This window comes from Verticillium dahliae, genomic scaffold, assembly GCF_000150675.1.
Source record: "Verticillium dahliae VdLs.17 supercont1.21 genomic scaffold, whole genome shotgun sequence".
In the NCBI taxonomy this organism is placed as follows: Eukaryota; Fungi; Ascomycota; class Sordariomycetes; order Glomerellales; family Plectosphaerellaceae; genus Verticillium; species Verticillium dahliae.
The window spans coordinates 524,693-535,224 of NW_009276924.1; the positions used below are offsets into that span (position 1 = coordinate 524,693).

The following is a 10,532-nucleotide window of genomic DNA, read 5'->3' on the forward strand; positions in this document are numbered from 1 at the left end:
ATTCGACGTCCAACGGCAGGACCTCATGTCTCGTGCTAAGAGAGACCCATAAATGCCACATAACATTGGATCGCGCCATCACGTGAGAGGCTAGCCAGAACAAGTAAGAGAGTAAACAAGGGGACTCCAGGTCGCGCGTCCGCGAAGGCAGGAGGACCCAGTTATCGTGCGTCGTGCCTGCCGCCCATTCGCGCATCCGCTCACCGCACACGCACACTCACCTCCACTTTGGCTCCCGAACCACAACACAAGCACACACATCTCGTCCCATCTCCCGCCGCCTACTGCCCACTACTCCTCGCCCCCTTTGTCCTGCCGCCAGCTAGCCGTTCTGCAACGTCCAAGTTTCTGGCCCTCTCTCCCACCCCCCCCCCAGGCACCACCCGTCATTGCCACCACCACCTTGAACCGCTCTACCATTTCCGTTCTCCTCGACCTGGAGTGTTCCACGGCATGACCTGACCTGACTGACACTTTTCGACTTTCTAACTCTTCACCTTGCCAACCCCTTCTCGATCGCATTCCTCGAAAGACCGCGCGCAGCCGCCCGACATCGACATTGACATCGGCATCGATATCGACAATCGGATACTCGATACGCCAACAGAGAAGCAACACAGCAGCGCTTCACTTGACGGAGGGAATGGGTCCTCATCCCCTGTGATCTGCTTGCGATCCCACGCCATGCTCTGAACGCGCCGCGTTCTCTTTTCTCCCCAGCCTCACATCACCCTCCCAGCGACATCTTGCACGAGCCCTCGACAGGTAGAGATTCCACAGACCACCACCCTCCCCCGCCTCTGTATCCGCGCGCCGACACGCACATCGCAGATACGTATCCTTGCGCGCTCGCCCGTGGTGCCAGAACAGTCTCAAGCGACTGGAAAACCATCGACGATCGTGCTCACAGTCATCTCCGCGTCTCAGGAAGCCGCAACAGAAGCTCGATCCAATCTTGCTCGCATTCTCCGACGAGCAGTAAGGAGCATTGCACATACTCGACTTGCAGATCTCGAGATACGAGCACATATTGCCTCGTAACTTGTCTGCACTTGTCTGCACTCTGCGCATCCTGATCCCCGCTGTCTGGGAAGGCGCAGTACCCAAACCTCACATCGGCGTCTTGAGCTCGAATAAGTCCACACACTAGCCATGTCCTACTCTGGTGGCGGTGGTGGCACACTCACCGTGCCGAGCCCGACCCACGTTCATCACGTTGACGTCCTGGCCACCTCTGTCAGGAGCCTGAGGCGGTCTCTGTCACGATCACCATCAAGATTCAACCTCGCTCGCACCAACCCGCACCCGCACGGATCAGACTCCCCAAACAACTCCCACTCACCCGTGGATCGGTCTCCTTGCCGCCGATACAGCCCTAGCATGTCCACAAGGAGCCAAACCCCATCACAGCAGCCGGTGACGACTACACCCTCATCCAACTTCGTGTCTACAACTCCCCAACACCCCCCTCCTACCGCGTCTTCCATTTTCTCACCCAATGTCAAGCTCTCGCTGCGCTCCGCGAAAAAGCAATCTTCGACACCTCCCCGGCCGTTCTCGAGGCTGAGAGCATCCCCCAAGTCACCCCTCAAGCGTACCCTGAGTGTTACCAACGAGACAGACGTTCCGGGTTCCATGCCGGGTCCTGACTCACCCGGCCAGGAGAACAGTAGCAGCAACAGCAACAACATCTCAACCACGCCACGAAGCCCGCTTCCCAGGAGTTCCATTCCAAGGAGACCGCTGGAAAAGTCATCCCGCCACAGCCTTCACCTCGACGTCTCCGGCTCTGTGCACCAGAACATCTTCAGAGCCATGGACAATTCTGAACTGCCGTCAGGAACGGCTGGTTCGGGCGCATTGAAGCGCAGCGACGCCATCATGGATCTTGACCAGCCGAATGTCAGCAGTCCCGTGGCTAAACGACGCAGTTTGCACGGGATTGCGAGCTTTGGATATACCGAGACGGGCGCGAATATTTTTGGGGGTTCGACACCCGTCCCGTCATCAACGAGCTTCGAGATTCATGACGACACCACCAGCAGCAATCGTGAATACGAGCTTTTCGGCAGTGGCTCCGTCGCTCACCGTGAGCCGCTTCCTTCGCCCACACCGCCAGCACCATCCATTCCTCGGAGGACCGGATCGTTAAGGAAATCCACACTTCAGCAGCGACAGCATGACCGAAGTTCGTGGGGCCGTCGTTCGGGCGCGAACCATCTAGCTCAGATGAGCGGAGACTTCTCGACACCCAACGGCAAAAACCGTCCTCGCCTATCGCTCGACCAGTTTCTACCCCCTCAAATCAATCGCGACAGCCCATTCTCATCTAGCATTCCTCTCCCTAACCCCTCTGTACACCCGGTCGATCGCTCGTCCAACCAGCCTCACCCGCTATCGAAGACGCTGACCACCTCATCCAGCGGCAACAGTCTGCAAGAGGAGCCTGCCATCATTGTTGAGAAGGCACTCCCGGCCGTCTTTGCGAAACCATCCGCCCCCAGCAATTTTGCCAAGTCGCTGCCTTATGGTGGTGGCGCCCCCCCTCGGAAGGACGATAATGTGACTCCTTTCAAGGACGTCAAGCCTTGGGCAGGCGCGTTCATGTCTACGGGTCTCGTCTCCAAGGTCAATCGAAACCCTGAGGAGGAGCCAAAGCTCACCATGCCTGACACGCCTTGTAAGAAGCCCACACACGGCTTTGCCACCTACCCGCCGCCGCCCGGAAGCGCCATGAAGAGGAATGGCGGTCGGTTTTCGTTCGGCAACCCCCCTGCCTCGCCCTTCAGCTCAAGCATTCAGTCGAGCAATGGATTCGGCAACTCCAGCAAGGGCCTCGGTATCTTCCATCGCCTAGGTCCTCGCCACGGTCGCAGGGGCAGCCTTCTCAGTCTTGATGGCGAGGATAAGAAGTTCACCTTTGAGAGCAACCATGTCACTCCTCTGGGAGTTGACATTGACGCCCCTCCGACACCAACCAAGCAGAGCACCACCCCGACTTTCGGTAACCTTTCCGCCAGACGCTTGGGTGCCGAGAGCCCAACCGCCAATCGATCCATCAGCATTCCCTTTTCTGCCGTCCGACCCGAGATCTCTCGAGAATCGACTGGTGAGTCACCACATACGAGGCGACACAGCAGCCCGCGGAATGACGCAGACCAATCTACGGCACTCCCAGATTACTCTGTCACTCCTCTCTGCCGCGCTGCCACCCCTTCCCTACACTTGGCTTTGCCGTCCTTGGGCCGTTCGAGAACCAGAAAAGGGTTTCATACACCCTCGCCCCTGCGAACTCGGATCAGGACCTCGGCATTCGAATCTCCGAAGAAGTTGTTGACTAACATATCATGCCTCCATTCAGCCAGCCCCGTCGAGCAGCATACTCCCAGGACACCGCAGGCCGCCGTCATCATTCCTGACGCCAGCTGTCTGTCCATCTCCAACGCACACGAATCAACACCATCTCAAGGCGTGCGGCCCCCCGTCACACCTTCTGGGCGCGAATCATTCCAGTCCGTCGGTACTCAGCTCATGACACCGGTTAATGGCCGTGGCAATGGCGACATTGACGATTCCCTCTACGCGCGCTTTGATAAGGTCGAGTTGGTGGGCAAGGGCGAGTTCTCCTCGGTCTTCCGTGTCGTCAAGTGCACTTCGGCCCGCGCCTCGTTCCTTTCCATCTTCAACGGCACCCCTAGCCGCCACTCTCCTGGTAGCCCTGAGCCTGATCGCATTTATGCGGTCAAGAAGGCACGCCGCCCCATCATGGGCCCCAAAGATCGCGAGAACAAGATGAGGGAGGTTCACGCACTTCAAGCTCTGACGCACGCCGATCACGTCATACACTATGTGGACAGCTGGGAGCACGAGCTCCATCTGTTCATCCAGACGGAATTCTGCGACGAGGGAACTCTCGACAAGTTCCTGAGCAACGTTGGTTGCAAGGGCAGGCTGGACGATTTTCGCATCTGGAAGGTCATACACGACATCAGCCTGGTACGTATCTTTCAACACTCATCATTGAGTACCATCTAACACGAACTGCAGGGCTTGCAGAGCATTCACGACGCTGGCTTCATCCACTTGGACCTGAAGCCTGCTAACATCCTCATAACATTTGAGGGGATCCTTAAGATTGGTGATTTCGGACTGGCGACCGCATGGCCTGCTGCGAAGGGCGTTGACGCCGAAGGCGACCGAGAATACATCGGACCCGAGATTCTGCGTGGCAAATTCGACAAGCCTGCGGATATCTACTCTCTAGGTCTTATTCTCGTCGAAATGGCTTGCAACGTTGTCCTCCCAGACAACGGTCCTGCCTGGGTCGCGCTGCGTTCTGGTGACTTTTCCGAAGTCCCGAGCCTGACCTTCAGCGCGAGTTCTGCGACGCAGATCAGAGATGTGGCTGGCGTTCCGACCGGTCTGTCGCATGACGACCTGTCGCTGAACCAAAGCATTGTCTCGGACATTGCCGTCAACTTCAACAACTCCTTCAGCAAACCGCCATTCCACGCAGGCAGCAGCCCTATCTCTTCGCCTAAGCGGTCGGAGCTGTTGTCTCCACCAGACTTCATGTGTGACGCCTTCCACCCAGACTCACTCGACCAGGTCGTCCGATGGATGACGAAGCCTGAGCCGAGTGAGCGCCCCACGATTCAGCAGCTTCTGGGGTCCGCCGGAATGACTTGGGTCGCTGATCGCCGACGATCAGCTGCCACGGTTTTCGAGGGCGTCTGGGGACCTGGCGACATCGCCACTATCAGCTCTGATGAGGATACAGAAATGACCGACGTGTGAAGGACGAAACCATCTTCACCTCAACTAAACAACATTACGATACTGAGCTTGTGCAACGTTCTTGATTTGAACAGAGCTGATCAGCGCATAAGAGGATCTGAATTGTACCGTTCTGGCTACTTCCTCCTCGAGCAGGGTGCGGAGGAATCATTTGGATTCCACAGTGCCCCCCAATATCTTTTGAGTGCCGTAGAAAGTACTCTGAGCTTCGACCCATGGCGAAGCATATATTGATATGAGACATGACGACGCCACGACCAACCCTACGATCGGTTGGGTGGCTGGCATTGGGCTGCAACGGCGTTTTTCTTCCTCCCAGCGATGTGCGCACGTCAACCGTCACCCGGTTTCCCTTTGTTGATTTCACCATTATGCTCGTCACACTGGGAAGCTATGACGATGGCGTTACTACGACATCGCTACACTAGTTTCCTCATCGTTTTCTGAGAATGGGAACAAAACAGACATCCATTTTTTTTTGCGGAGCAGGGTGTGTTGCTCGAACAGCGCCGAGCAGAGACACATCCGACCGCTGGTTTGCAAGTGCTTTTGTCACTTGCGTGTATAGACTAATACCATGAGTGTTGGACTTTGGGCGCCCCTCGGCGGGGCGGCGAAATAGTTGTGTCGAGACATCGACCTATCGCGAACGGTCAAAAAGAAACGGATCGGGCATCAAAGGAACGGGAACAGAAGGAAAGAAGACGTCAACGCGGCTCACGAGGAGAGGAGAGGTTGTGATGGCCCACACGGCCCGTGGTCCGGTGCAGACGAAGACGCAGGCACGCGAGGCCACTCGCTGTGGCGTCCAACTTGTCCCTCCTTCGTTGAAGGAAAGACGGGGTTTGAAGATGCACGGGCAGCGGTCAAGAGGATGCCGTGCCAGGTGGTGGAAGTAATTGTGTCAAAGTAGGCAGAGAGGGAGGGCTTGTCTCCATACTCAAGGGACAGGGTACCGAGATATATCATCTTTGGCCAGGTGGGTTCTCGCGGAGCGAGCCGTCTTTAGCTCATGATTCTATGATGAAATGGCACGAGGATTACGACCTACTTTGCGTTCTGGATCAAAAGTGACACGTCTGCCTCTACCACGCGAGTAAACAAAGGATTCCAGGCGACTCAAGCCTTGCGAGAGGGGGTTACCCTTTACTGTTCTTGTTTTTCAATCATACGGACTCGGTGCAGTAAACACATTCAAAGACACGGCTCGGTTGGGTCATGTACTGTCGTCAAAAATTGAAAAGTCAAAGTTAGTCTAGTCATAAAGTTGCGCCTCGCACAATTCGTGATCCATGAAATCCGACCGCTACCTTTCAGCATGAGAGGATACAATGCCCCTGTCCCCCCTTGCCCTGAGACGGGCGCCTAGTCTCTTGCGCTTACCTACCTCGTTCCCTTGCCCGCGGCGGCACCCGATGTGCTCGCCTTTGCGTCCGAGGCTGCTGATCCGGGTGCGGCCTTGGTCTTGCGGCGCGCGGGCTGGTAAACGTCGTTGAAGTTCATGGCCACGCCGAGGAAGCGCATGTCGACGTCGGACTGGTAGGCGAGGTCGCCGAGGAGGATCTGCAGGCGCGTGCGGAACGAGGCGCCTAGCTGGCGCAGGCGGTCGTGGAGGGCGGGAAACTCGGAGGCGATGGCCGAGGTGCCGCTGGGCGCCGCGGCGGCGTCGTCGTCGTCGTCGTCGGCAGCCTTGGCAGCGGCGTGACGGGTGGAGAAGCGCACGTCGGCCTCTTGACGCCGGGTAAAGTCGGATACGGACCAGGAGTAGAGTCCGTCGACCGAGTCGCGGTAGGTGAGCATGGTGCGGAGGAGGTCGCCGAGTTGGGCGAGGTAGGAGGTGCGGTCGTCCTCGCCGGCGGGGTTGAGCTCGGGGGCCTGCTGGCGGGCGGTGCGCTTGGCGCCGAGGAGGCCCTTGTGGGTAATGTCGTTGAGGTAGCGGGTGTGCGCCTTGATGAGGTCGTCGAGGGTGCAGCCTTCGCGGTGGATGCGGTCTTGCAGCTCGCCCCAGGAGGACTCGATGACCTCAAAGAGGATGTAGTACTGAAGCTGGCCGACAAAGTGGATCATCTCGGCGAGCACACCGCGTGTCGACTTCCACGTCTGGACGACGTTGGGATCCCCTGTCTGCAGGACGCCGCGGGCGCCGGTCATGCACTTGCGCCACGTAGACGCCAGGGCGAACTCGACGCGCTTGATGCGCCATAGGAAGTTGAAGACCTTGAGGTACTGTCGGTTGCCCCATTCCGTGACGACGACATCCACCGGGGAGTCGATCTTGTATTCAAGCGTGAAGCAGTCCCAGCCAATGTCTCCATGGGAAAGCTGGAGCATGCGGGCGTCGAGGCGACGGAGGACCTCGGGGGAGTCGTACTGGGCGTTAGAGCCGCGGATAGCATGCTCCAGCTGTGCGGTCAGCGTGTGACGGTACTGCGCGCCGGCAGGCCGGTCGAGGTTGGCGGCGAGGGACTCCATGAGCAGGGCGATAAAGTCGCCCTGGCCAAGAAGGATGTAATCTTTGAGAGCCTGGAGGTGCTCATAGAGGTGGAACTTGTTGGCCATGAGGTCGATGAGACGTTTCATGGTAGTTTTGTACGCTTCGTCTATCCAGGCTTCCAGTGTCTCTGTGTCTCCGTATCGCAGCTCTTTGGATGCGTCTTTGGAATAGTTCTCCACCCACTGCGAGTCGCCGCAGCTGTGCCGTATAAAATTGAGGGACTTGCCAATGAGGAAAACCTTCTGAGCAAAGTCCTGGGTGATGATGCTGGGAATCATGCCCTTGTCAATCTCGTACTTGTCTTCCCAGACGCTGCTGGCCGCTGTCTTGGGCTCGTCGGTCTGCTTGGGCTCCTTGACGAAGAACTCGCAGTATGGGTCGAGAAGCTCACCATCGTAGATCCAGCGGCGCAGTATGTCGTAGAAAGGCCTTGTAACGTGGGCGAGGAGCCTCTCTGCAAAAGCGGCCACCATGGGGTCTCCGTGCGAGGCGGAAAAGCCGTGGATCAAGGAGATCAGCTGACCGCCCCTTTTGTTCTCCGACTCTTCTGCGACGAGGCTCATGAGACGGAGGCCCATGGTGGCCTCCCTCGTCCAAACAACACACCGTTTGAGTGTCACACCGGCGTTGCCGATGCCGCCCCTAGGGGCGGATTCGTCGAGGGTCGAAAGGGCACGCCGGATCTGGCCTTCGAGCGTGGCAACGAGGCTCAGATAGGCACGCAGCTCGCCGCTGATGGCTGCGCGCAGGCTCTGGCGGAGAAGGCCTTCGGTGGAGGACTTGACAAAGGCGTCGAGGTTGCGATAGAGGAGTGACGGCTCGGCGAGGGTGTGCAGAAGTGAGATGATGGGAGCAGGCAATGTAGGCGGCAGGGTAAGGGTATCTTGCTTGGGAAAGGGAAGGGCGGTGGACGACAATCCCTGCAGAGTGAAGGGGAGGTCGCGCAGCAGGGCCGTCTCGGAAGGCTCGATCTCGGTGTAGTTGTCTGCCAGCAGAGTCGACTTGAGGGCCACGGTCCTCTTGGGACTCTCGGCAGTGTTGTCTTCGTCGTCTGACGCGGGTCTCTTGGCGGCCTTTTGGGGCGGAAACTTCTTCAGGCCTTCTTGGGCGAACGCCTCCCTGAAGGCCTCATCCTCCATCCTTGACACAGGCGTCGACGTCTTGGAGACGCGGTCGGACACGCGGTCGATGTCGGGCCGCCTCGCTGCATCGTGAGGGCTGGCGGCTCGCGGCGCTGGTGGGAGTGGGCTGAGGGGCAGAGGTTCGTTGGGGTCTGGAGAGTCGGAGAGCTGGTAGAGGAGGTAGAGGATGGCCCACTTCTGGTTGAGGACAGGGAGGGAGAGCAATCGGGTATAGAGGTTGGCGAAGCGAAGGGCCTGGCTGGGGTTGCTCTGGATGAGCTTGCTTCGTATCAGCTCCGAGGCGTGATTGACGTCCGAGGCGATGGCGGGGGAGGCGGGGCTGTGTGAGGGTTCACTGGTTAGCGGACCGTGGGAGATCAAGGAGAGGGTCAAGGGGTGGTGTTGTTGGAAGATATCAGGCTGGAGGTTGCATTTACCCAGAGATTATGGCGTTGACGAGGTCGTAACAATTGTCATGTCTCTCTTGCGCGGCAGCGTCGTCTTCGTCGGGGTCGCCAGGAACGAGGTGGGTGATCAGACTATCGGCGGCGCTGGCGATGCGATGCTCGCGACTGGACATGATGACATGTTTAGTGGCAGGATGCCAAAGTCGGAGACGGGGATTGGCAGCTGGGGTTTTGGGAGAGCAACGTGATGGATTGAGATTGAGTCAATCGAGTCAACCGAAGCGGTGCCCCGCGATGCGCTGTGCCAGACAGCTTGGTGGAGGGAGGCGCGCCTGTGGTCTGTGGTTGGCACCTGAAAGACACTGGGCGACGCGCTGGGACGCGACTTGATGTTTGGTGCCGTCTTCAGGTGCCGCTCTCCAGGGAGGTGCCGTGCTTCAGGTGCTCCAGGGAGGTGCCGCTGGGGCTGGGAGCGTCAATGGGCGACTGCCCGCCCAGAACGTCGTCCACAGGCGAGGCCAGGGGCATGTAGCGTGTAGCATGTAGCGTGTAGCATGTAGCGTGTAGCATGTAGCGTGTAGCATGTAGCGTGTACCTCTGCCGTCGTGCGTGCACACCCCAAGTGCAATGTACCTTTGCACACCCGGAAGGCCCTACCCACCTGCCTACCCTAGTGTCGCGCAAGCCATGGGCTTCTGCCATTGGAAGCTCGGACAAAATTCCAACGACATGCCAAAGCATCGCATCTTCTCTACGCCAACCCTCGCCTTCCGTTGCCATCAACCCCACGACCACAGAACACCACTTCCATCCATCTGAACCGCTGCCCATGATCGCGTCACTACCCTCTGTCGAACAGTGCGGCCCATGACACTATTCTCGCGGCGCGCTGTGCTCCCTGGCCGCACGCGACTCGACTGCCGACCCCAGCATCGCCCCTAGCCTCGACCATTGCACCCTCGACCATTGTCACGCGCCTTCGCTCTGTAGAGCAACAACGAGCCATCGCCTCTCCATCTCTGTCCTTCGAAATCGACATTGAACCCCCCCTCATCACTTCTTCCAGTGTCCATTGCGCGGCCTTTTCGCTGCCATGCCCGACATTGACCCCGCGGCTCTGAGCCGCCCCGCCATCGGCCTGACCACCCCCGTCCTCTCCAACAAGTCCATCACCGTCTCGGCCCCCGGCGCCCTCAAGACCGGCAAGACGAGTCAGATCATCCCCGCCCGCATCGATCTCGAACCATTATACACAGCCCTCAAGCAGGCCATTGGCGCCGAGCACTGGGTCATCTACAAGGAGTCCCTGACCCAGTTCCTCATCGGCCGCCTCAACCAGGCCGAGTATGCCGAGCGCATCGACCCCATTCTCGAATCGCCCGGCGGCGAGAGGGAGCACCTACACAACCAGCTCGTCGCCGCCATCTACGGCAATGTCACGAGAGAGATGCCCGACCAGGGGCTCGCCCCCTGGGTCAGCGCCAACGACAAGCCCGCCACGAATACCGGCAGCAAACCCGTGTCGGGCGATGCCGCCGAGCGGCGCTTGAAGGGCGAGGTCATGCAGCTGCCGGCGCGGGACCGAAGGCGTATCAAAGATCTCGTGCAGAACGAGGTAGGACCGTCTGGCATTTGCTTCTTGCCTTTCTTGGCACCATGTCTGCCCCCCGAGACATATGCTGACGTTTGCGCTCCCAGTTTGACCCCTACGAC

The 10,532-nt window shown here is 58.7% G+C and overlaps 3 protein-coding genes across 3 annotated transcripts; 2 read left to right on the forward strand and 1 right to left on the reverse strand.

The window, feature by feature from the left end:
- Nucleotides 1-1,152: 1,152 nt before the first annotated feature.
- VDAG_08658 (mitosis inhibitor protein kinase SWE1) lies at nucleotides 1,153-4,797 on the forward strand (the record flags this gene model as incomplete). Its single annotated transcript, XM_009652967.1, has 3 exons — nucleotides 1,153-3,109; nucleotides 3,362-3,996; nucleotides 4,048-4,797. 3 exons carry the CDS (start codon nucleotides 1,153-1,155, stop codon nucleotides 4,795-4,797), a joined length of 3,342 nt encoding a protein of 1,113 aa, XP_009651262.1.
- Nucleotides 4,798-6,180: 1,383 nt separating this feature from the next.
- VDAG_08659 (spindle pole body component alp6) lies at nucleotides 6,181-8,992 on the reverse strand (the record flags this gene model as incomplete). The annotated part of the gene is made up of 2 exons (XM_009652968.1): nucleotides 6,181-8,752; nucleotides 8,850-8,992. 2 exons carry the CDS (start codon nucleotides 8,990-8,992, stop codon nucleotides 6,181-6,183), a joined length of 2,715 nt encoding a protein of 904 aa, XP_009651263.1.
- A 920-nt stretch (nucleotides 8,993-9,912) lies between these two features.
- VDAG_08660 (uncharacterized protein) lies at nucleotides 9,913-10,434 on the forward strand (the record flags this gene model as incomplete). Its single annotated transcript, XM_009652969.1, has 1 exon — nucleotides 9,913-10,434. A coding segment is annotated over one exon (522 nt), but the record flags the coding sequence as incomplete, so codon positions are not given.
- Nucleotides 10,435-10,532: the final 98 nt, after the last annotated feature.